Here is a 27,937-nt window from a genome sequence, read left to right as displayed (position 1 = left end):
TTATTTACCCTTCCTATAGGAAAAGATAGATGACTTTCTCTGCAAGTTCCGAGAAGGCTTCTCTGGTTCATAGACACCATGCGTGATGAACATCTTATGTAAGTGTGGATTGATTCCATCAGGAACCATTCGTGGACTTCGTTGGTAAAAATGAAGGACCTGCCTATTACCTGCAATAGCTTTATAAATACTTCTTTTGTTACACTGACTTTGATTATAAGTCTGCAAAAACAAATAAACATCAAATCACATTATTTCTATAATAATCACCAAGCCATGACAAGCAGTTATTATATTAGTCTGAGTTTATTCTAAACAGTAAACTCTGATCCACTTAAATACTTGAAGAATGGAATATCTGTTGTCTTAAATTTGAAGCCTATTTAATTAACTCTTGATGAAAATCATTTCAAAATTCATTATTATAAAAGCTTAACTTAGTAACTATATTGTACAAAGGAAATCTGTCTTATTTAGTATCTTGCTATTTTTGATTAAGGCTGATGTTTATATATAAGTGTAAATTGCTTTTTAAAAAAATACTATTCTCGGGCTTCCCTGGTGGCGCAGTGGTTGAGAATCTGCCTGCCAATGCAGGGGACATGGGTTCGAGCCCTGGTCTGGGAAGATCCCACATGCCGCGGAGCAACTAGGCCCGTGAGCCACAACTACTGAGCCTGCGCATCTGGAGCCTGTGCTCCACAACGAGAGGCCACGACAGTGAGAGGCCCGCGCACTGCGATGAAGAGTGGCCCCCCGGGGCTTCCCTGGTGGCGCAGTGGTTGAGAGTCCGCCTGCCGATGCAGGGGACGCGGGTTCGTGCCCCGGTACGGGAGGATCCCACATGCCGTGGAGCGGCTGGGCCCGTGAGCCATGGCCGCTGAGCCTGTGCGTCCGGAGCCTGTGCTCTGCAACGGGAGAGGCCACAGCAGTGAGAGGCCCGCGTACCGGAAAAAAAAAAACAAAAAAAAACAAAAGAGTGGCCCCCGCTCCCCACAACTAGAGAAAGCCCTCGCACAGAAACGAAGACCCAACACACCCAAAAATAAATAAATAAATACATTTATATAAAAAAAAAATACTATTCTCTTATTTCAGCTTTTACTTCATCTCTCTACGTGTCAATTTTCTTTACTGTATACAACAAGAAAAGCACTAGTACTGCCCTTACAGTGTTGTTGACAAGATTTAAACAAAATAATGCATTTGAAACATTTGCAACACTGTCCAGCACAGAGTAGGTACTCACTAAATGTGGGCCATTATGACTACTTAACAGATAAGAAAACTAACACCTGATATCTAAACTAACAACTAACAACTCACTTAAGGCAACTGACCTTAAGTGAGTTGCCAAGGTAATACAATTAGTTAGAATCCAATTCCACTCAGTGATAATACATAGACTTTTAAAAGCTGCCAGACATTTCATTTATTGAAATCATTTTATAGGTAAACTGGATGTTACATAAGAATATGCTATAATCACATGAAAAGTATTGGGGGAAAAAGAAATTCATTTTTCAGGATGATTTTTAAAGGGTTTATAAAACATTTTAAATCATTTTTTAAAACTATCACAATTAATGAAAAAATCTTTAATGTAAAACTATTTACTTAGACACAGAAATAGTCCCACTCAGTTACAAAAGTTAGTTAATACTTTAGTGTACATACACAAAATAATATTATGTATTGATACAACATCGTATTTAGGAAGACCTGTCACCCAAGATTACAACAAAGTATGAATATCATTCAAGTCCCTTATCACTTAGAATAGGCATCAGCAAACTTTTCCATAAAGGGCCAGAAAGTAAATATTTTAGGCTTTGCAGGCTACCCATTATCCCTGGTGCATATTCTTATTGGTTGGTTGGTTGGTTGATTGATTTAGGCAATTCTTTAAAATATAAAAAAAAACCATTCTCAGCTCACTGTAAAGAACAAAAAACGACTAAACACAAAAAGCAGGCCTTAGAAGCACAGGGAAATAGTAACACAAAGTAATACATATTGATTTTTGTATCTATGTGTCTAAATTAATACTGAAGTACAAAAATGTGTTTCTTTATATGGATAAAAATATTAAGACTGAATCCAGTCAAAAATTCTCCTAATTACAAGAAAAGAACAGGCAGAATCTAATACAAAGGAAAACAGAAATCAATCACAATTACCTACAGATTGTTTGGACTTTGAATGTTAACAGATTGATACTTGTCTTTAGGCTCTGTTTCTCAAATTTCAATTGTCAAATTACGTTTCCACAAGTCTACTTACCCGTTCTTCTCGTCCTTCAGCAAGGATAACAACAATCCTGCCTTGACGTTTGCGGCCAGTTCTACCCATTCGTTGCACAAGACGAATTGGGCTCTTCTGGGCATCAAAACATATTATAAGATCAACTTCTCCTATATCCAAACCTTCTTCACCAACACAAGTAGAAACCAATGTATTGTAACCACCACTACGAAATTGTTTCACTACCTAAAATTAAAATGATTTAAAAATAACTAGATGCAAGTATAAGAGAATTGTAGATCAAAGCATACTTTTTCCATTTGTCCCTGAAATCAGATTCAAAATCAGCACCCAAAGTACTATCGAATAGGAAAAGAAGCAGCAAATGGCAATATAAGCCAAAAGACATTGTGGTAAAATGCAAAGGGCAGTCCCATTTTCTTTGCTTTAATAACGGTTATGATTCCAAAAGGTTTTGCTAACAATTTACACATGAATGAGAAACCACAGATACTATTTTTAGCATCACTAAAAGGGGTGTAGGGCTTCCCTGGTGGCGCAGTGGTTGGGAGTCCTCCTGCCGATGCAGGGGACACGGGTTCGTGCCCCGGTCCGGGAGGATCCCACATGCCGCGGAGCAGCTGGGCCCGTGAGCCATGGTTGCTGGGCCTGCGCATCTGGAGCCTGTGCTCTGCAGTGGGAGGGGCCACGGCAGTGAGAGGCCCGCGTACCGCAAAAAAAAAAAGGGGTGTAAAGCAGATAAGTGGCCCAAAGCAATTACTGTTATTTATCATGTCCTAGACCTAAATTTATTGTTTGTAAATTTAACAATTACAGTAAGTTTAATAATTAAACTATTGTTAAAGTAAGATTGTTTGATTACTTCTAGAATTCATATTTTAAATAGAAACAGAATCATGGACATAGAGAACAGACTGGTGGTTGCCAAGGGGGAGGGGGCTGGGGGAGGGATGGAGTGGGAGGTTGGGGATAGCAGACGTAAGCTTTTATATGTAGAATGGATCAACAACAAGGTCCTACTGTACAGCACAGAGAACTATATTCAGTATCCTAGGATAAATCATAATGGAAAAGAATATATAAAAAAGGAATGCATATATATATATATATATATATAACTGAATCACCTTGCTGTACAGCAGCAATTAGCACAACATTGTAAATCAACTATACTTGAATAAAAAAAATTTTTAATTAAAAAAATAGAATTCATATTTTACCTTTTATACTGTCATTCCAGTGAAGGGTATCAGAATATGCCACCCCAAAATATGACTGTAGGAGTTTAGAACATGCTGCCCCAACCTATGCTGCTTTGGTATATTGATTATTTTGAGCTATAGGCACTCGAAAAACAGCAAATGCGGGGAGAGGCTTTCTCTGAACTCCCCTTATCTGTCTAAAAGCAGATCCTCCAGAAGGAATTAAATTATCATAAATCCCCTCCCCAGGAGTTTCATCAACCAGGGAAAATTGACTCAACAAGACACTGAAAGTCCACACTACATCCAGACAAACTTTATCACAAACTATCATACCTCCCATCTTTTCTTTTAGGGCTCCATTCATTTTCCCTAAAAATCATTTACTCTCCCCTGTGCACCCCCCTTCTCTTTCCCCATAAGATGATATTTAAATCTGTATTCTAAGCCACTTCAGGGAGTTACTCATTTTTCCCTCAGTATCTCCTATGCATACATGAGGTATACATGTTAATAAGCTTCTGTTTGTTTTTCTCTTGTTAACCTTTTATTACAGAGGTCTCAGCTAAGAATTCGTAAGGATAGAGGAAAAAATTTTTTTCTCCCTTTCACCAGGATTTCTCTCTGATCAAGTTAATGAAAATACATTAGCATGACAATGAGTTAATGAAAAAAGTCAACAAATATTTTGAAAAGTTTCCTTAAGCCTTATAAACTTAGTTCTCAACTGCTCTGAGCCTCAGTTTCCTCATTTACATACACACACACACATATATACACACACATCAATGTTGCAGGTTTATGGATGGTGGAATAGTACTAGTGGTGGTAATTAAATAAGATCATGGTCAATAGATAGATAGAGAATAGAAACAAAAATTAAGTGATGATATTCCAGAGGAATCAGTCATACTTTTGACTAATACCTTTATAAATGCCTATTAAAATGTAAGAATGCCTGAACAAAATGGCTAGTATGAAGGACAGTTATCAGACCTCATATCTAAAAAGTAAATTTCAGGAGAAAATATTAGGGGAGTATACACAAAAAGGAAATATGAACTCTATCAAAGTACAGAAATAGCTATGGACCCATGACAAAAGACCATACAGTCGTTTCAAGCTCAAACATTCTACTATTCTATAATCATCAGCATTTAAACCTAGGTCTCTCTGACTCTAAAAAGCTATTATATTCATCCTTAAGCTAGTTCTTTTGTTTAAAACAACCACTTTAAAAGTAGGATAATAAATATAAATTTATCATGTTAAATCCTCTTAGAAACCTTTCCAGTAACACTAGTCAAAGAGTTTTCCTTCAATATGGAAAAACAGAATACAGGGAGAACCAGTGGTCATAATTAAAAGTTAAGAATAATTCATTTCCCTTTGTAATCTGTAATGACATTAAGCCAAGGAAAGACTGACCTAACATTACCTGTATGTAACTTAAAGTAGATGTCCTTTTTGTCCTGATCAAAAAAAAAAAAAAAGCCCACAGAGCTAGAGTTGTAAAAAAAAATAATTCTTTAATATAAATAATTAATAGATTAATAAAGGATGTCAAAGAACTTTCTTTTTAGTAGCAGGTACAAGCTAAATTGTTATTTATTTGCCTAGGATTGATATCAATTTCCCTAGAGTTTGAAAAATAAATATGAACCAGAAGTTGTTTAATTAATCAAAGAAAGGAATAAGTGATTAAGTAATTTCCACCAGGACTTCTTATAATCTACTGATCCTACCATTTTTTTTGCTGTTTACACTACACTCTAGCTTACAACCCACTCCCTTGCTTCTCTCTCCTCCATATTCCTAACTAAACTGCAACACTGATTACATCCCACTTTCCACCGGGTCTGTATTTACACAGTTGAATGTGGCTGAAGGAAAACACCAACCATGCTGACTGATTACACTTTAAACTCATAATATCTCACCTTGAGTGAGCCCTTAGTGCTATCTGAAAATAATCTTATATTTCCCTAATCCATTCACTCTCCCCATTCTCCTCCTCACTCCTCTCTCATCAAACTTCCAACATTTCCTCCCCACCCTCACTCTCAGTTGGTGAAATGACAAAAACTGAGCAATCAAAAAAGACTTTCCGCAAGGTGTCACTGCCACATCTACATACCCACCTCTACCTGTGCCTGAAGTTTACCTTCCCCTCCTATTGTTTTGGACAAACTATCTGTGTTCTTAACTGAGGTCACCCCCCCATAGTTTCTGCTCTATCATCAATTTTTCTTTCTCAACTGGTCATTCCTATCAGCATATAAGCATACTATTATGTATCTCAACATAAAACAAACAAACCAAAAACTACTTCCATCTCTGTGCTCCTTTTAGTAATAATCCTTGAAAGACTTGTATACTTGCTATCTCCAGCTCTTCTCAGTGGTGGCTTGTCCCACCATTCCACTGAAAATGTTCTTTTCAAGGTCATTTGCCTTCTTCTCTTATTCCAATAGTTAATTCCCAGTTATCATCTTATAAGACCCACCAGCAGCATTTATACATTTAATCACTTCCTCCTCCAGGAGATACCACACTCTCCTGGTCTTTCTCCCATTTCACTAGCCACTTATTCTGATTCCCCAGCAGTCAGTCTTTGGACACCTTCTATGTCTTCATTCAATCCAGTCTCATCTACATGATGATGATTCCCAAATATATATTTCCATGAACCCATGAAGTCAAGACATATACTCAATTGTTTACTTAACATTGCTACTTGATGTTTAAAACAGTGTAACTCAAACTACAATCCATGAAGTATTTATTACTGGTGCCAGTACTGGTTCACAAACAGTTTACTACCAGCTGACAAGACTACAAAAACTAAGAGTAAGAGTTTAGAAACTTGACAGAGTATTCCCCATCTGTTGACTCTAAAAGAAAAGTTTAGACATGAACTTTGTTTTTCATTAAGCTTATTTTTCTAGTAATTCATTTTTGTTGTAATGTTCAAAGGTATCTGTCTGTGATGTATTGAATGGAAATAAACTGGTCCTCCATCAGTTTTGACAGTTTGAAAACCACTAATCTCATAGGCATGCCAAAGTTAATTTGTCCAAAACCAAGCTAATATTCTCTACAAAACCTGCCTTTCCTGCAGTCTTATCCACCTTAGTTAATAGCCACTCTTTTCAGTTGCTCAGGCCAAAAACCTTGGAGTCAGCCTTCACACTCCTTTATTTCATATCCCACTCTAATTTGTCAATAAGTCCTGTCAACTTGACCTTCAAAATATATCCAGAATCCAATCATTTCTCACAACCTGCTACCACCCTAGTCCAAGCCACCATTATCTTTAGCTTGAATTATTATAATAAGTCTTCCAATTGGTCTTCCTATTTCCACCCTTAGCCCCTATAGTTTATTCTTAAGACAGCAGCCAGTGTGATTCTTTTAAAATATCAATCAGGACATGACCCTCCTCTGCTCCAAATTCTCCAAGGTCTTCTTCTCACCTTATTCAGAGTAAAAGCCAAAGTCATTAAAATGGAAATGTAAGGTCCTAAAGAATCTGGCCCCCAACTTCCTCTGTGACTTCATCACTTGTTTCTAGATAAATGAATAATTCAATTACAACTATTTGCTTGAAAGCTTATTTCAGAATAAAATTGCTGTTATGAAAGCAATTATGTATAGGAGTAATAAAAAGGATTGTTACCCTGGCCTACATAAAAATATTATTGATAAAAGTGAGTAAAAGACAAAGTGAATAAAACCTATAAGGTTTCTTATGGTACCTGACAAACCCAGGAAATATGACTCTGGGTAATAATGAAGCTGGCCAGAGACCAGGTTGGGGACTATGGGTATTTCAAAATGCTTGACTTCCTAGGTAGAAATTCACTTCATTTTTCACACAGATATTACTAATCACTAACATGATTATTAACATTAGTAATAATCATCCACTAGATGCCTGAACCCTTTAGAGTACTTATTAGACTTGAGATAGGAAAAGTGTTACATTCAGACTCAGGAAAACCTCCTAGACTCCCTCCACCAGATCCAGTTTGCTTAAACAGACTCTTCTGAGTACACTGGGGACTGGTATAAGAAGTATTTAATAATAGGAGTCCTCATCTATTAATGTTGACAGAATCAAGAAAGGATCTTTCAAAATGAATTAGACATTAAAGACATACCTAACTGTCAGAGGCTACTCAAGTGTAGACCTATAGCTAACCTGAAAAAACCTGTATACAGTTTATAAAAATCTATAGTCTAAAATATCCCCCAAAACATCATAGCACTCAAAAATTTATGACCAATATTCAGAGCATACAGCTACCTTAAATACCACCATGGTTTCCTCTGACCATATTTTTAAGTTAAGATTTTTAGATAACAGAAAAAAGTGTAAGCTTATTTGTTTGGAATAAATAACTAAAGTGACTTAAGATAAATAAATAGTAAACATTTCTTGAAGGCTCTACAGTACAATTTCACTTAATGCTTACAATAGCTCTACAGGGTATGTTTACAGATAAGGAAAACTGAGGCATAGGAAGTAAAGAAACTTATAAGTGGAAGAACCAGGATTCCAACCTACATAATATGAATCCAGAGCCTTTCTGCTTAACCATTATACTTTTAAAAAAACATTTCAAAATCCTCAAAAAAACCCCACTTTTTTTGGTCTTTCAAAATATGCCTAGTTTTATTTATACATTTACTACAAAATTATCTTTAAGATGTAGCCAACTGACCAGTGAGTTAAAGCAAAAAAAGGCATAAGTGCAAAGCTAATCAATTTTATTTTTATATTCATCATCTCCAAAAATAATTACCTCCAGTTGCTCCTTCTGGGTAAAACCCTTCATGCTTTTCCCTGAGGCATGGCCGACAAAGGTCATTACTCTAATAATTGGCTGATGCTGTAAAAGCATTTCTGCAATTTCTTGAACACTATCTCGAAATGAAGAGAAGATCATAACTCTTGTCTCGTCACATTTCTTGTCAGATGTCTTTTGAGCTATATAACAAAAATACTTTAATTACAACTTTTATAAAAGCATTTAGATGAGAACTAATTCAAAAGACAAACCTGAAACTATATACTAGTGAGTGACAATTCTTTCAAAAAAATAATTTAAGGCATCTTAAACCTTTGCTGGTTTTCCTCCTACCTTTTCTAGTAATCTTAATAAACCTGGCTCCTTATCTCTCATTGGCTGTCATAAAATAAAAACCTAAACCAAATAAAAATTACCTTTTGACCAGTCCTTCAATTCATGCATGACGCCTGTTATTCCCCTTTACCTTCTAAATCAGAAGCACAGGACTGCAGAGCTCTCACTGATTTTGTATATCTTCCCTTTCCTTTCTGCTCACTAAAGGCACTGTCTTAATCCAGGCCATTGTATTCTGTCTCTGAATTATTGATATGTTCAAATTCTCCAAGGAAACTGCAGAATATACCCAACAGTCAATCACAAAGCTGTTGCCAATGTCTCTGTGCTTGGGAGGAGTAGAATGCATAAATAAAAACATAATTTTGAGGCTGGACCACTTAGTCTCTGGGTGATGTGTGACCATGGTAGTCATTTAATCTCTTTAAGCTTTAGTTTCTTAATATCTAAAATGGATTGAAGTGATGATTAAATGAAACAGTAAATATAAAGTATGTAGACTTGCATATAGCAATTGGTTAATAATTGCAAGTTGTGTGGAGTTTTTTGTTATTTGCTTTCTTTTGTTTTTTAACTTTGCATGGCACTTTGACAATCCTTCTTTCTTAAACATGATTTATATTATGTTAATCATCATGTGTGTGCCAGAGACTACACTAAGCATTTTATATATGAACTCATTTAGTCTTCATAACAACCTTATGAATTAAATGACTTAAAAAGTTAATGTATAATACATAAGGAAAAAGAAGCAGCTGCTGTTGCAGGAAAATTATTCCAGATAAACCTCCTTTGAATCAGCATAGCATCAAGACTCTACATCTTTATGGCTGAGTAATATTCCATTGTATATATGTGCCACATCTTCTTTATCCATTCATCCGATGATGGACATTTAGGTTGTTTCCAGCTCCGGGCTATTGTGAATAGAGCTGCAATGAACATTTTGGTACATGTCTCTTTTTGGAATATTACTCAGCCATAAAGAGAAACGAAACTGAGCTATTTGTAATGAGGTGGATAGACCTAGAGTCTGTCATACAGAGTGAAGTAAGTCAGAAAGACAAAGATAAATACCGTATGCTAACACATATATATGGAATTAAAAAAAAAAATGTCATGAAGAACCTAGGGGTAAAACGGGAATAAAGACACAGACCTACTTGAGAATGGACTTGAGGATATGGGGAGGGGGAATGGTAAGCTGTGACAAAGCGAAAGAGAGGCATGGACATGTATACACTACCAAACGTGAGGTAGATAGATAATGGGAAGCAGCCGCAGAGCACGGGGAGATCAGCTCGGTGCTTTGTGACCGCCTGGAGGGGTGGGATGGGGAGGGTGGGAGGGAGGGAGATGCATGAGGGAAGGGATGTGGGAACGGATGTATATGTATGACTGATTCACTTTGTTATAAAGCAGAAACTAATAAAAAAAATTTTTTTTAATAAAATAAAAAAATAAAAGAGTCGACACCAAAAAAAAAAAGACTCTACATCTGACCAACTGCAGATCAATAGCTACTTTCAGTGCAAAGCCTATCTCCTTCAACAGGCCACAGCCTGCCTTTCTATCTTCATTCCATTAAAGCTGCTCTACCAAAGTCATCAATAACTCTATATTGCCAAACTCAGGGGATGCTTTTTAGTTCATTTGACCACACCTCTCAGTAGTATTTAACACAATCCACTCCTTCCTACTGAAATAGTCTCTTCCCTCAGCATCTCTGGTAATTCACTTGTCTGGTTTCTTTCTCAATCTCCTTTGTGGCATTTTCCCCTCTGAACTCTGAATGTTGGTATTCTGCAGGACTAATTCCCGGCCCTCTGTCCCTAAACTGTATTCCTGGTGATATGATCACATCCATTCTTGAAACTTTTAATATTGCCTTTATGCTGATAACTCTAAAATTTATTTATATATATGTAAATAGATAAAAATATCCCAGACCATTCTTCTGAGACCAGGATTCACTTATCCAATGCCTACACATCTCAACTTCGATGTCTCAAAAGCATCCTAATATGTTTGCTCTTTCTTCTCCATGTTGTTAGTTTTCTCTTTGTTCATATAGTCATCTGCAAACACACACACACACACACATACTCCTACACTTATGATTTTTTTTCTCATACTCTATGTCCAATCCATCAATAAACACTGTTGGCTCCAACTTCAAAATATATCTAGAATCTATAACCACTTCTCAGAACCACCTTGCTGCTTGGTATTACTATCTTGGTATAAGCTATCATCATCTGTTATCATCTTAGATTATTACAATAGCCTCCTAATTGGCCAACATCTATGAGAGTGATCTTTTAAAAATATAAGTCAGATCACGTCACTCTGCTGCTCTGAATGCCTCTGTAATAGTTTCACAAATCACAAGCATGCACAGAATAAAATCCAAAGTCCTGACATGGCCTACAAACCCTACGTGTCCTGGCCCCTGGCTATCTCTCCAACCTCTGCCTACACCATTCATCCTCATTACACTACTCCAGCCAAATTGGTTTGTTTACTGATCCTTAATCTTACCAAGCACCCTACTGCCTCAGGGCCTTTGAATCTGCTATTCTCTTTGCCAGGAATGATCCTCCTACAGAAATCCACAAGGCTTGCTCCCTTACTTCCATCAGGTAACAGCTCAAACGTCACCCTACAAAGAGGTCTGTTCTAAAACCCTATATAAAATAGCCTCCTTCATGACTCTCTATTTTCTCACCTAGCTTACTTTTCCCTACCATTATATTATACATTGTTTTATTATCTGCTTCCCTTATACTGCCCCAGGCTGACTTTTCTTTTTCACATAATGCCCTATTCTTAACATTTCCACCATTCCCCTGGTGCCTACGCTCCCAAAATTTCTCAGAGCATTTTTATATTCATTATCCAGAATAATTAAAAGCTATTTTCTCCATAAGAAATGTTAGCACAAACTAATGAGTCAGAGTTTTAGCTTTTTCAATAACTTTGCCTTGCCTTGAGTCTATTAAATACGACCTACCATTCCATGACTTGAAGTGTTCAACTACAATTTCTTCTAATTTCTTTAATTTTGGATGACTATAGCAGAACTTTTTATCTTCATCTCCTGTAGAAAAACAAAACACAAAAAATTCTTCTGTATTTTTCCATATTCGATTACATTAATGTATTTTAATTACCCTTTTCAAAATGGATTCGTTAAAACTTATTTCTTTTTATTTAAACAGTAAGTAGCACCTGGGTAGCACACAAACCTTACTGTAAAATAAACTGAATTTCTATGAAAATTTCATTCTGAGAAAGACTCCAAATGAGAATCAGCAGCAAAGAGAAGGCAAAAATTCACATTTAGTTAAGCTATGAATCAGTTTTTGGTAGTTCTGAGAATTTTCACTACCAGTAACAACTACTACTAACTTCTATTATATATTTAAAGTTTATGAACTGCTTGAATATATATTTATCCTAAGTTGAAGAATAAGATCTTTTAGCATTTAACAGGTCTATTGCTACAGAAATATAAGTAGATATAAATAGACATGTGGATCAATGGAGCATAATTTTAAAATTAACCTTGATAAAAAAGAAACAAAATAAAATTTTAAAAGAAAAACCAGACCTTTTTTGATAGCAGAAATGCCACTTGCTGAAGTACTACGTGTATGTGCAAACATGCACTCTAGATGATTATAGAGTTTCATGAAGTCCTCATTTCGGCTAAGTTCTTTTCTTGCCCGAGTCATTCCTTCAGAAATTAAGAAAATATTTTTCCAATAAATTTAATAGCAAAACTAATCAAATATATCATTTATTTAAAAGGAATTAAACTATAGCAATGAATGCAAGTTTTTCAAATTTAAAAATAAAAACCAGCAACTTTTTCTAGTTCCACATTTACATATGTATTAATGAATGGCTTCTTTTCTTCCAGCAATTTATCTAAAGCAAAGAAACATGGGCTGGCACCTTGATCTTGGACTTCCCAGCCTCCAGAACTGTGAGAAATACATGTCCATAGTTTAAGAAAAAAAAGAAGAAAAAGAAAGGAAGGAAGGAAGGAAGCAAGGAAGGAAGGAAGGAAGGAAGAAAAAACAAAGAATTTGTTACATAACTATTTCATTGCTTTTTATGTTATTTATTTATTTATTAAGCTGCCCTGGGTCTTAGTTGCAGCATGCGGGATCTACTTCCCTGACCAGGGATCAAACCCGGGCCCCCTGCATTGGGGAGGACCACCAAGGAAGTCCACTGGACCACCAAGGACGTCCCCTTCACTACTTTTTAAAATAAAGCACTTTAAGTAATCCAAATGGCTCAATACATACCGTTAACCAAAATAATACATGTCAGCACTTTAAAAAATAATTTCATATAATTTACCTTTAGTTCCATCCATAATTCCACAAAGGAAGAAATATAATGATCTCATTCCCATTTGCTGCAATAATTCATAACCATGATATAAACTAATACAAATAGCAAACTCTCCCTCGATTATGCCTTGTTGCAGTCCCTAGAAAAAACAAGCATGTATCAAATTTACCCAGAGAAAGAAAAGAAGATACATGTTCCATGCAGAACTTATTGGTTCTACTGAATGTCCTAAGATGTTGCTATGGAAAGGTGTCAATATACTTTCCATATACAATCTGCCCCTTTAATTAATTCAACAATCTGCCCCTTTATTTAATTCAATATGAAACTTACATTTTAAAGAGAATAAATGAACAGGGGAATATTTATCATATGCTGTTTTTCTTTGCAGGTAAATTATTAGCAGTATATAGATTTATTTGGTCTTTCAAAACAATTTAATAAGCACCTACTATTTGCCAAGCACTGAGCTAGACATTTGGGATACAAGGGAAAATAAAACAGATATGGGCCTATCCTCATAAATGTTTCTGACATCAGGACAAATATTTAATCAAACTGTTTAACACTAACATTTAACACCAAGTATACATGCCACAGTAACATCTGACAGGGAGCACCAGACACTGTTATATGCACACTACTTATACAAATTTATTTAATCTTAACACCTAGAAGGTAGGTACTATTGTTATGCCCATTTTACATATGTGGAAGCTCACGTAGGTGATAAGTAGCAGAGCCAGTATTTGAACCTAGGAAATTTGGCCCAGTGTGCTTGTGCTTTTAACCACTACTCTCAAGGAAAAGTAGAGTACATATTCCTTTTATAGGAGCATACAGTCGGTATATCTATACAATAAAATACCTTTAAAAGACCATTGAGAATATATTTTAATTATTTTCCTTTATTAGAGATGAAGACTATTATTTAATACCCTACATTTTTAGTAGCATTTAATATCAGTTACGCTCATTTTAAATGTTTCCAGGATAGTGATAAATGCCTTAAAATGGCACCCTAATTACCTAAAAGTGTAAAACAACGTCTCTGTAAAACATAAACTCTCATCAGTGAGATCAAGTTCAACAGGTTTAGATTTATGATTTAAAATTTTAATGAACTTTTAACTCCTAGCAGAAACTTTAAACATTTTATTAAAGTCTAGTATAATACACTGCAATTTCACAGAAAATTCCCTTTGTGGTTTCCCAGATACTATAGAATAAAGTCCATATTTCTAGTATAACATTTAAAGCTACTCCCAGGTGGTCACAACCTAGATCATATCTGACTCCCTCAATCCTTTACCTCAGGCAAATTGGTTTTCTCACTGTCTCCTTTATACCTTCATTCAATTGCCTCTGTTCTTTTACACATGCATTCCCTCTCAGTTCCAAGAATGACTCAGTGCCTTTTCATGCTTGTGAGCATCTCTTTTGACTCTGGACCTAACTTGATGGATATGTTCCTATCCACCTATTTTTTTCCTATAAAGATTAAAAATACAAAGCTTACTGTGATGCTTAATCCAACCTCGGTATGGAGATTTAAGACTAAATGCTATCGGTCTAAAAGTTAGTTAAAATCTACCCTCTTATGACCCTTTGACTTTGCAAAACAGAAGTGAACTAAAAGACCAATTCTTAATTAAAAGTTATAAGATAAATTTATCTTAATTCACATAATTAAACCGTATTCCTGCTAGATCTTTTTCATGTTTTTAGAAACTATATAAACCATCCCTGAATTCTTGATGAGCTAATATATACCAAAAAACAATCATTATTTACATTTCATCCTGGTTCTAAGTAAAAACGTAGTCTATCAGCAAAATTTATTTTAAAATACCTACCACAATATTTGGAGATGGGTTTTTCCTAAATTGATCTCTTGCCAGAATTATCTGGTATTTTGTTAGATTGGGAATATCCCTTCTCATCAAAACATTCCTCTGGATCAAAGAACTTGCAAGTGCTTCCAAAATCTGCAAATTTCAAAGAAATTTAGTTTAAGTTTATTTTAAAATCCTTTTACAAATATATTTCCTCACATACCAAAATAGTTTTATATATTAAATTATATATTAAATAAAGTTTGTCTTAAAATGAATTTTTAAGTAAACACAGAGAGATGATAAAATTTTAAAGTACTTGACAATTATCCCCAGATAATCCATGTGAGAGTCAGCACAAGCAATTATTAGATTCAACGATAATTCAAGAACATATGTGTTGGGCTTTCCTGGTGGTGCAGCACTTAAGAATCCGCCTGCCAATGCAGGGGACATGAGTTCAAGCCCTGGTCTGGGAAGATCCCACGTGCCACGGAACAACTAAGCCCATGCGCCACAACTACTGAGCCCGCGCTCTAGAGCCGCGAGCCACAACTACTGAGCCCGTGGGCCTAGAGCCTGTGCTCTGCAACAAGAGAAGCCACCACAATGAGAAGCTGGTGCACTGCAACGAAGAGTAGCCCTTGCTCGCCGCAACCAGAGAAAAAGCCCGTGCACAGCAACGACGACTCAATGCAGCCAAAAATAAAATAAATAAATTTATTAAAAAAAAACACAAAAAACATATGTGTTTGTCTGTTTATTTCTTTTCTTTTCTTTTTTTTTTTTTTTGTGGTACACGGGCCTCTCACTGCTGTGGCCTCTCCCATTGAGGAGCACAGGCTCCAGACCTGCAGGCTCAGCGGCCATGGCTCACAGGCCCAGCTGCTCCACGGCATGTGGGATCTTCCCAGACCGGTGCACAAACCCGTGTCCCCTGCATCGGCAGGCGGACTCTCAACCACTGTGCCACCAGGGAAGCCCGTCTGTTTATTTCTTAACTCTCCTCCTCTCCCTCCAAACTAAGCACAATGAAAGGAGGGCCTTGATTTTTTGCTCTGTTGCATCTTCAGGGCCTAGAACAAGTCTAGCACATAGGTAAATATTTGTAGAGTGAGGACTAAATAAAAATTCCTTGAGTACATTTAATTTAATTCACTGATTCATTCTCTCAAAAATATTCATTAAGGGACTTCCCTTGTGGTCCAGTGGTTAAGAATCTGCCTTCCAATGCAGGGGAGGCGGGTTCGATCCCTGGTTGGGGAACTAGGATCCCACATGCCGCAGGGCAACTAAGTCTGCACGTCACAACTACTGAGCCCACATGCTCTGGAGCCTGCATGCCACAACTAGAGAGCCTGCACCACAACTAGAGAAGCCCACGTGCCATAATGAAAGATTTTGCATGCCACAACAAAGATCCCGCGTGCCACAACTAAGACTTGACATAGCCAAATAAATAAATAAATAGATATTTTAAAAAATATATTCATTAAGTATATACTATATATCAAGCATTGTTCCTGATGCTGGGGATATTGTGGATGAGACAAATGAAGTTAGAATAATTTTGATTATGATAACACATTTAAGAACCTAAAACTCAGTAATGCTTTGTAGAGTCTTTGATGGGAAGGGGGTCACTATTTTATAAGTGGACAAAGAGGCTTTCTTTCTTTCTTTCCTTCCTCCCTCCCTCTCTCCCTTCCTTTCTTTCTTTCTTTCTTTTTTTGGGGGGGTGGGGGGAGGAGCAGCAATTGTGCTGCCCGGACACCCCCTGCCTCATCCGTCGTCCAGCCCCAGGATGCAGAGGAGCGGGCCCTTGGATTGTGACCTTGCCAGTGCCCTTCCACCTCCCAGCAGCCCGTTTCCCACACTAAGGTTCCTGGCTGGGGATGGACCGCTCTGGGCCAGGGCTGCCTCTGGTACCAAGCAGCAGGAGAGACAGTGGCCTGGGTTGGGCAAGCAACGGAGCCTACTGCTGCATGAGTGACAGCAGGGCGCTCTCAGGGGAGAACTGGGCACGCAGGCTCCCACAGTTCTCCACGTGTTCATGCCACCAAAGATGGTTTCTTTTAAGAGGTAATACTTGACACCTGAATGATAAAGTATGCCTAGCCTGAGAAGTTCTGAAGACAGAGCATTCCAGGGAGGGAAACCGCAGACAAAAGGTCCTGAGCTTGATGCCATAGTGAAGGTAAAAAGCGACCTCCAGATGAAGACCTACTACAGCAATATGTAATTTACCTAAGTTTTATTTCCTAAAATATAGCTATTTTAGTACATTTCAATCTTTCCTCTCTTCTAGCTTTGCTGATCAGCTTTGCTGACCACATGTGCCTAAAGAAGCACTCTAAAAAAATCAATAAAGTTAAATTATTATGTGATTATACAAATTACAGCTTTTATATTCTTATAAATGGAGTGATCTTAATCATAACCAAATGTATTAGCATTTATGAGATAATTACCAGAAACACTTTGCCATATCTTAAATTATTAACACTTAGAATTTTGTTACAAATAATTTAAAAACAAAAAACAAACCATATTTCTATAAAACTTCTTTTTAAGAAAGACTTATTAAAGATTAAATGATAGATAAACTTTCTGGTTATTCATTCCAGAATAACAAACTACTTCAAAACATCATAGGTTAGGGCTTCCCTGGTGGCGCAGTGGTTGAGAGTCCGCCTGCCGATGCAGGGGACGCGGGTTCGTGCCCCGGTCTGGGAGGATCCCACATGCCGAGGAGCGGCTGGGTCCGTGAGCCATGGCCGCTGGGCCTGTGCGTCCGGAGCCTGTGCTCCGCAATGGGAGAGGCCACAACAGTGAGAGGCCCGCGTAAGGCAAAACAAACAAACAAACAAACAAAAAACATCATAGGTTAAAACAACAACCATTTCATTTGCTTGTGATTCTTTTTCTGCAGGGAAGAATTCAAGCAGGTAACAGAGAGGGCCTAGAAGGGATGATGACACAGTAACAATGAACATATCTAGTGCCCATGTCTTGGTTTCTAAATACAACTCTTCCATAGAAGGAATAAGGATTCCTTGGAGAAATGGTTGATTCTATGGCTGGGACAGGACAACTACTAAATGAACATAAAATATCTTGTAATACCAGGAAGTTAGGAACTAGTCCTCCCCCAACCAACCCCCTGCCCCCAACAAAAAGTGAATGTCTAAAGGACACAGGAGCCATCTTAAAGGAACTCCTAATGGCCAAAGCTGTAACAATCTGAGCAACAAAATTAATAATGATAGTATAGAACTTAACCCACAGGAAAAAGAAATTATCCATTAACATAATAATTATCCATACTAATATAAAGGATTGAAAAAGTAAATTGGGGAGAAGAAACAGCTCTTCATTATAGAAGAATTCAAATTAACAAATGTAAAAGAAATGAGGGAAACAAGAAACAATGATTAGGCAAATACTACAGGAATAACTGTTGTAGGCAAGAACCATCATTATATGCTAAAGTTAGTGGACAAAATATTTTGAGAATCAGGGTATTTGCATAGTCTCAACGTAACTCCCCACTGGAACTCTCTATACTATTTTTGCAAATTTCCTAAAAGTCTAAAATTATTGCAAAACAAAATATTAAAAATAAAAAAGAATTCTGTCAGGGCATTGCAGTGACAGCTCGTCTCTGCTCCTGATGTCTAGAGTCTCAGAGAGCTGGGAGCTTGCTGAAATAGCTCAACTGAGGCTATGTGTCTGCACCCTCAGTTCTAGCTATCTACTGGCTCCTCCTTTCTCCTCAGCATGGTTAACTTGAGGCTCACCATGGCTAACTTAGGGTTCACCAAATTCTATTGGTCAAAGTCAGCCTAGGGTAAGCCTAGATTCTAGGGAGGGGGAAATGTATCCTGCCTCTCAGTGGGAAGAGTAGCAAAGAATTTGTAGCCATCTTTAATCCACAGCAATGAGGATATAAAAACAAGGTTTTCTCCTGGCATGACAATAATTATGAACTTTAGAAAACCAATTGCTACCCCAAATTTCTCCCATTGAAAGTGATAACTGCCTAAGCAGTTGTCTTACAGCTACAGTATTGACATTTGGACCAGATAATTCTTTGTTGTTGGGGGGTGCTCTCCTATCCATTGCAGGATGTTAAGTAGCATTCCTGGCCTCTATACACTAGATGCCAGTAACAAGTCCACTCCCCACACCCTCCAGTTAGAACAATCAAAAATGTGTCATTGGGCTTCCCTGGTGGTGCAGTGGTTGAGAATCAGCCCGCCAATGCAGGGGACAAGGGTTCGAGCCCTGGTCTGGGAAGACCCCACATGCCGTGAAGCAACTAAGCCCATGTGCCACAACTACTGAGCCTGCGCTCTAGAGCCCGCGAGGCACAACTGCTGAAGCCTGCATGCCTAGAGCCCGTGGTCCACAACAAGAGAAGCCACTGCAATGAGAAGCCCGCGCACCGCAACGGAGAGTGGCCCCCGCTCGCCGCAACTAGAGAAAGCCCGCGTGCAGCAACGAAGACCCAACGCAGCCAATCAATCAATAATGTGTCAAGACATTGCCAAATGCCACCAAGTGGGCAAGATGGTCCCCAATTGAGAAACACTGCTGTACAAGGGATCAGGGAGGAATATATTGAAAATATATTCCCTTACAAAGAAAGTTCTGGTTGAATTTGTATACATGTTTTGGGTGTGTTCACTATGTGAAAATTCACTGTACTGCACACTTAAATTTAATGTACTGTGCTGTTCATATATGTTTGGGGGGGCTGGTTATACTGCAATTAAAAGGTTTACTTAAGAAAATACAAAACCAAATTGGCTTTAGAAATGGTCCATCATTTTGTATTTCCTCTTTAACTAATAGTTTGCCAGTACATACAAAACATGGCGCTCATACTGAAAGTTGTCATTTCAAAGAATTTTTTACCATATTAATTATATAAATGATTATAACTATACATTCTCACAGTCAGATTCTGTTAACTAAAATAATTACATTATCAGTTCATTTATTAAAACCCTGAATTATGATCAAAATGGCTTACCTGTATATATGCCTTTTGGATAGCTCCAAGTTCTTCACCAAGGGGAACAACAAGCTTTTCAACTCGTCTTTCATGAGAGTATGGCAAAATATCTGGAGAATCTTCAGAACGAATCTCTATCTGCCCAATTAGTAGATTAGTAATAACCTGTTGCACAGCCTACAGAAAATCAATTAAGCAATTAGTAGATTAGTAATAACCTGTTGCACAGCCTACAGAAAATCAATTAAGTATGATTATATATTATATTACTTATTAAATTTTTTTAGTTTGTCACTAACAAAAATAAAATAGCAATAAGTTTTTGAAAAAAATTAGAAATTTATATCATTAAATATTTTTTAAAACTACAAATTATAGCACATCAGGAGTGGCACAATTGGGGAAAATGCTTTTGAAACATCTGTCTTGCATGCCAAGCATCCAAGAGATAAAATGTCCAACAAGTTCCTCAAATGTGTTTTGTGCTTTCCAATGGTAGTGTTATATCCTGTCAATATTTATAAAGACTCAGACAAAACAGAAGTTTCAGATTAGCAAACCAAATCCCCAAAACATTATATAACAGTCAATTTTAGAGCCAGAACTAAAACCCAGATTTCCTGATTCCCTGGCAAATACTTTTTTCCACTGATTTTTTATGGGGAAAACAGAGAAGTCCTGTTACTACTAAAGGATACAAATGTACCGTGGAAATACTTTACAAACTGACTTGTTAAGAAACTGAGGGCACAGGTCCTACGCTAAATCAATTATTAATAAATGAGTGGAGGGAATTCCCTGGCAGTCCAGTGGTTAAGACTCCACACTTTCATTGCCAAGGGTGCGGGTTTGATCCCTGGCTGGGAACTAAGATCCCACAAGCTGTGGGTGTGGCCAAAAATAAAAATAAATGAGTGGAATATTTTCCATTTAAATCAATATATATACTGTGAATATATTTCTGGAGCTAAATTTCATTCACCAAAAGCTTATAAAGGAACTTAATTGTAAAAATAGGGAATTTAAGAAAAAACAGAAAACCTGTTGGTATAAACAACTGCTGTACCATTAGACCACAGTACTATTGGGTGTGATGAAAAAAAAGAATGGAAGGGAGAGATGGATGGATGGAGGGAAGGATGGAGAAAGAATCCTGAAAGTATCCAGAAATTAAGAACTCCTTTTTTTTAAACTAGTAAAGCCTCATGGGCTTAGTTTCAGACAAAAAATACCCTAGGGCAAGAATCACATCTTAGTCACTTTTGTATTCCCAACACCTAGTATAATGCGTAATACAGTAGTACACTATAGTTACTGAATGTCCACATACATTCAAACTCTAGAGTAAATATATGACCATTTTATAAAATTGACTAAGACTTCAATATTTTATTTTCCTTTGGCCGCACAGCATGTGGGATCTTAGTTCCCCGACCAGGGATTGAACCCGTGCCCCCTGCGTTGGTAGCACAGAGTCTTAACCACTGGACCACCAGGGAAGTCCCAGACTTTAGTATTTTTAATCATTCATTCATTCAAGAAATATTTGAGTAACTCCCATATGCCAGGTATTGAATTGCTGACAGAGGTATAACCAAGATAGACATAATCCCTACATTCATGTAGGTACTATTTTAGTGGAACAAAAATACAACAAATAAATGAATAAGAAAAGAATGACAGATTGTGATAGATATTAAGAAGAAAATAACAAGATAGGAAGAGTTGACTTTTCATAGCTTAAGAGTGAATTTTTCTGAAGAGGTGATATTTAAGCAGAGACTTGATGACTAAAAACAATCAAGCATGTTTAAACAAGGTTGGGCAGAAATGATAGGATAGAAATTTCTAAAACTAATCGAGGCTATGGACAGAAGGAAAAAAGTCTGTGGCTTGGCAGAATTGAAAGCTACCTTTGAAATTATCCAGAACCTAACACAGAAGACCATTCACAGCTACTAAATTAGAATGTCATGGGATAACGCTCAAAATCTGCATGGGATAGGGCTCAAAACTTTTTACCATCCTCCAATAAAGGAAACCTGAGCTCCCTGGAGAAATGGTGGATTCCACAGCGGGGACAGGAAAAATACTAAATGAGCATAAAATATCTTGTGATGCCAGTAAGTTAGGAAGTGTTCAAAACAAACACACAAACAAACAAAAGTGCATTCTAAAGGACACAGGAGCCATCTTCAAGGCACTCTCAATGGCCCAATCTAGAACAATCAAAATTATTAATGATAGTATTGGATTGTAGCCCATAAAATATATGTATCCATTAGTCCATATTGATGTAAAGACCTGAATTAAAAATAAATGAGGAGGACTTCCCTGGTGGCGCAGTGGTTGAGAATCCACCTGCCAATGCAGGCGACACGGGTTCGGGCCCTGGTCCGGGAGGATCCCACGTGCCGCGGAGCAACTAAGCCTGTGAGCTATAACTACTGAAGCCTGTGCTCTAGAGCCCGAGCTCTGCAACAAGAGAAGCCACAATAATGAGAAGCCCCCGCTCTCCGCAACTAGAGAAAGCCCGTGTGCAGCAACAAAGACCCAACAACAAAGACCCAATGCAGCCAAAATTAATAAATAAATTTATTTAAAAAAAATAAAAATAAAAAAATAAATGAGGAGAGAAGACAGCTTTTCACAACAGAAGAATTCAAATTTTAAAATGTAAAAGAAATGAGGGAAGGAGGAAATAATGATTTGGCAAACAGCACAGAAATAATTGTTGCAAGCAAGAACCATCACTGGATGTTAAAACAGAATATTTACAGTCTCATACAGTCTCATTAACAGTCTCATAGTATCTCCCCCACAACAGACTTAATTAAAAAGGGAAAAACAGTAGTTTTACAATAGAGAAACCAGAAAGTCATCATCTGAACCAAGTCAAAATTAACAGCACCAGTAATAAGACAAATCATCATGTATTCTCGGATACAATGCACTAAGAAAGGTACAGCATCATTTCTGGGGTATTCTTGCCCAAAATGCATACATAACCTCACTCCAATCATAAGAAAACATCAGACAATCCCAAATTGAGGGCTATTCTACAAAATAACTGGCACCTACTCTTCAAAAGCATCAAGGTCATGGAAGACAAGAAAAGAATGAGGATTGTCACAGACTGGAAGGTACTGAGGAGACGTGAAAACTAAATGCAATGTGGGATCATAGACTGGACCCCAGAGCAGAAAAGGACCCTGGTGGGAAAACTGGCAATAGTCAAATAAGATTTGCAGATCAGTTACTAGTATTGTACCAATGTTAATTTCCTGGTTTTGATAATTTTACTATGGTTATGTAATATGTTAACATTAGGGGAACCTGAGTGAAGGATATATAGACTTTAATTTTTGCAAATTTTCTGGAAGTCTAAAGTCATTTCAAAATAAAACAGTAAAAATTTAAAAAACAGCTTTAGGTGATTCTTTGGCACACTGAAGTCTGAAGACTCTAATGTAGATAGTCTCTTACAACCATAGAAGAAAAGGTATGCATCTTATATGAAATGCTGTACTCCTGATGTTAAACTAAATACTAGAATGGAAAACTGATCTGGTCACATACAAAAGTACTTATTTTCTTAAACATTAATAAATTTTACTTACCTTTATATCACTACCTGGTGTGGCACTAAGAGCCAAGATTCTAAAGTGATTTGTATATTTGACTAGTTCTCTTACAACCTTAAAAAAAAAACAAACAAACAATTCTGTAATTTCATCTGCCCAATACAAAAATAAAAAATGATTCTGTTAAACAAGCTAGTATATCTGATCCACTATCATTGTTCCTTATTTAGAGTACTGATGGGCTAGCAGATGGAACTATCTTTAGTTATGTTATCTGAAGAGCAGATGATTTAGGTTTATACGCTATCCCAATGAAAAACACTTTAGGGTTTCTTCTATACATAAAGCTACAACATCAAGGCCTATACTGAGGCAAATCAAAATATTCAAAGGGATAATTCAAGAGCAAATGGTAGAAAAAGATCAAGCTTATTCTCCATTGCTTGGGCCACAGTCTAGGCTTACAGCTATATCCATATGCACACTTGCCAGATTAAGATAAATCATAACACAAAAATAGAAAAAAAAATTAAATACAGGGACTTTCCTGGTGGCGCAGCAGTTAAGAATCCGCCTGCCAACGCAGGGAACACGGGTTCGACCCCTGGTCCGGGAAGATCCCTCATGCCGTGGAGCAACTAAGCCCATGAGCCACAACTACTGAGCCTGTGCTCTAGAGCCTGCGAGCCACAACTACTGAGCCCACGTGCCACAACTACTGAAGCCTGCACACCTAGAGCCCGCAACACCTAGAGCCCGCACACCTTGTGCTCCGCAACAAGAGAAGCCACTGCAATGAGAAGCCCTCACACCACAATGAAGAGTAGCCCCTGCTCGCCGCAACTACAGAAAGCCCACGCGCAGCAATGAAGGCCCAACACAGCCAAAAATAATTAATTAATTTAAAAAAATTAAATACAAATATGAAATTAGATTTGAAATGAAAAATGTTTGTTTTAGGAAAGATTTTAAAGAAGTTAGATTTCATGTGGAAGGCTCAAAATTTTTAAATTAAGTTTATTCATAAAAGAATAAGACTAATTTGGGGTAATTTTTAAAATTTAAATTCCCTTTTAAACCCTAAAACATTTTCCAAGGGGCACCAAAGCATCTCTCTAGGCTTTACAGTTTGAATTCAACACCCACTTCTGGTATAATCAATACTGGATAATTTGCCAGATTCCCATATGCCCCAGTACAAGGAAAAAGGACCCCTAAGTAAACTGAGTCACAGGAACAGCTCTTAGTATCCCATAGTTCCACATTAGATGTAGGAAACTAAAAGCAGATTTTTTTTTTAATTGAAGTATAGTTGATTTACAACACTGTCTTAGTTTCAGGTGTACAGCATAGTGATTCAGTATTTTTGCATATTATAAAACATTATAGATTATTACAAGATAATGGGCATAATTCCCAGTGCTCTACAGTAAATCGTTGTTGCTTATCTATTTTACATATAGTAGTTTGTATCTGTTAATCCCATACCCTAATTTGTCCCTCCCCCCTTTCCTCTCCCCTTTGGTAACTACAAGTTTGTGCTCTATGTCTGTGAGTCTGTTTCTGTTTTGTATATACATTCATTTGTATTATCTTTTTAGATTCCACATATAAGTGATATCATATAGTATTTGTACTTCTCTGTTTGATTTATTTCACTGAGTGGCAAATGACAATATTTCACTCTTTTTTATAGCTAATATTCCAGTGTGTGTGTGTGTGTCATATATATATATGCCGCATCTTTTTAATACAATCATCTGTTGATGCACATTTGGATTACTTCCATGTCTTGCTATTGCAAATGGTACTAAAACTAGATTATCTTAAAACTGCTCTGATTTCAACCCATGACAAAGATGAATTCAATGAGACTCAAACCGAATATTGATTAATACTCAAAAATATTATTTATGGAGTTTTTTAAAACATGATACAGAATATATTTAAAGATAGAACATTATAGGGGATTCCCTGGCAGTCCAGTGCTTTCACTGCCAAGGGCCCAGGTTTAATCCCTGGTCGGGGCACTAAGATCCCACAAGCCACAAGCCATGAGGCACCGCCAAAAAAAACCCAGATAGAACATTATACTTAATGGAGACTTAAGAACAACTGTCCTAATTAAAAACTGATACAAGACAAAATGTCCCTGATACATTACTTTCTTTCCAGGAGGGATTCTCAAGCATTTTATAGAAGTGGTGTTGTGTTTGTAACCCAGGAAGCTACATACTTCAACAAGCTGTGTGCCTGTTGGAAACTATATCTGGAAGATTCAGTGTAGTATAAATTCTTAGTGCTATTTATATATTAAAGAAGTCAGTCATGTCTCATTGTACTCAGTGAAAGCACAAGCCTTGTAGTTAAAAAGAAAATCACTTAATGTGTAGAAATTTTCTGAAAATAAAATAAAGTTGCTAAGGGGAGTTCTCTGGTGCCTAGTGGTTAGGATTCTGGGCTTTCACTGCCATGACCTGGCTTCAATCCCTAGTCAGGGGAACTGAGATCCTGCAAGGCATGCAGCACAGCCAAAAGAAAAAAAAAAAAAAAAAAGTTGCTAAATATAAGCTAAATGTACGAAATGAATTCCACAGAGTTAGAATAAAATTTTTAAAATGCTCCTTTCAAGCAGAAACTTTAACACACTGGGTATTAATTTAACTTGGAAAAATATATCTATTTCCTGGCTGAGATCAACTCTAGCAATTCTCGAGAAGATAATACAGAGATATAATAATACTTAAAAGTCCCCAAGGAAACTGCTTTACAAAATCACAAACTGGCAGTGAAATTCATCTCTTTGCACTAAATGAAATAAACTTTCCCTCTACTCTTACTCTATACCCTCTCCCTAGTATCACCACTTATTATTGTTTTAACTACCTACAATTGTATGGTAGTGGATCACTGCCTCAACGAGACTCTCATCATCTACACCTGACACTAATAGTCTTGTTTAAATTTAAAAAACAAACAACAGCAGAGACTGATTTGAATGGATGAAGGAAAGTATTTCCTATCACCATCTGTTGAGATGATAGATATAAGGCTTTTTTCATAATAATACCATCAGTAACTTCCATCATTAATAATTATTCCCCAAAATGCTCTTCATCAATATACTTACACTATAAAATACTTTTTAACAAAATTACCTGGCAATAAGCATAATTTCCAAGAGCTTTATGAGCTTCATCAATAACTAGACACTTTATTTCAGCAGCAGGGCAAGCTCCTCTAGAAAGATCATTTACCATGACTTGAGGTGTAAGAAAATGGACTCTTTTACTGCCCCATATTTCCTTCCTGGTGAAAGCTTGAGTAGATCCTGTAAATAAAAGTGACATTGTACATTCTAAACTCCCGACTGTTATCTGTAAAATATAAATAACCTGGCCTATTTTCAGAATGCATTCCTGCTTTGGTAACGTGCTTTCAAGATGATAATTAGACAAATCATGGGAATGCATTTTAAAGATTTGTTGTGGTCCCAATATCAATGCTGGCTTTTACCGAAAACCACGACTAGACTGCCATTAGAGAATTCCTACAAAATGACATAATATTTGAAGAGAACAAAATTCTTCAACTGGGAAATCCTTCTGCGGAAGAAACTCATGTTCACTTACCGATGGGGTATACACACATAATCACTTCAAAATGCTTTGACAAGATACAGGAATTCTCTGAAGATTGAATAAAGCAACCCTATTCATTAGAGCTGGACTTGCTACAAGTAGATGATGTTTCAAGGGAGAAGACGTAAAATAAGCATATTGTGATCTGAGGACTATTCCACACGGGTCAGGAATTCCTTTAACGCTATTTCCCAGAACGCATACTTTTCCCTGGGTCCCAGCTCTTAATTTCAAATTAGCCCACTGTTTCTAAGATACCTGTCATTTCGGCCATGTGGGACTGCGGGATACCCATCACCCGGTAGCAAGCCTCGATCTGCTGTGTCACCAAAGGTTTCGTGGGGGCCATGAAGACAACCTTGCCGGAGGGGAACCAGCGGTAGAAATTGTACATGACTACGGCGGCAATAAAGGTCTTTCCCAAGCCGGTAGGCAGACACACCAGCGTGTTGCAGAACAGAGCGGTCCTGGCGATGTGCAGCTGGTAGTCCCGCACCGGGCAATTAGTAGGGTAAATCCACAGGGCGCCCGCTGAGGTGCAGAACCCGCCATTCTCTAGACTCAGCTGCCGCTCTGCTTCGTACACCGCGACCAGCAACACATCATCGTCCGACTCGGGCTGAGCCTCTGTCGCCTCCGCCGCCTCTGCTGCCTGTGCCGCTGCAGGAAAACTCGCCCCGGAGATGCCAGGGCTCTGAGGCCGCTCAGTTCCAGAGCTGCAACTCGGAGCCCCAGTGGATCGGGAGACTCTTGAACCCCACGTCTGAAAAAGCGTTCTTTGCCGCCCGCTCATTAGGCCGACGACCACCGAAGGCTTCTCTCAGACGCCAGCAGCTGCTGCAGCTCAACAACCTCCGTTCCAATCCCCATCG

General features: G+C 37.5%; 1 protein-coding gene across 1 annotated transcript; it reads right to left on the bottom strand.

Annotated features, from left to right (window-relative positions):
* FANCM (FA complementation group M) lies at positions 1–27,858 on the bottom strand (the record flags this gene model as incomplete). The annotated part of the gene is made up of 11 exons (XM_079699500.1): positions 1–222; positions 2,284–2,490; positions 8,276–8,460; positions 11,631–11,717; positions 12,231–12,356; positions 12,992–13,124; positions 14,842–14,973; positions 19,859–20,017; positions 23,461–23,538; positions 26,583–26,755; positions 27,324–27,858. The coding sequence occupies 11 exons, from the start codon at positions 27,856–27,858 to the stop codon at positions 1–3; spliced, it is 2,037 nt and encodes a 678-aa protein (XP_079555626.1).
* Positions 27,859–27,937: the final 79 nt, after the last annotated feature.

Source organism: Hyperoodon ampullatus, assembly GCF_949752795.1.
Source record: "Hyperoodon ampullatus genome assembly, chromosome: 3".
Classification (NCBI taxonomy): domain Eukaryota; kingdom Metazoa; phylum Chordata; class Mammalia; order Artiodactyla; family Ziphiidae; genus Hyperoodon; species Hyperoodon ampullatus.
Note: the sequence above shows the minus strand (reverse complement) of the source record. Positions and strands in the feature narration are given on the sequence as shown.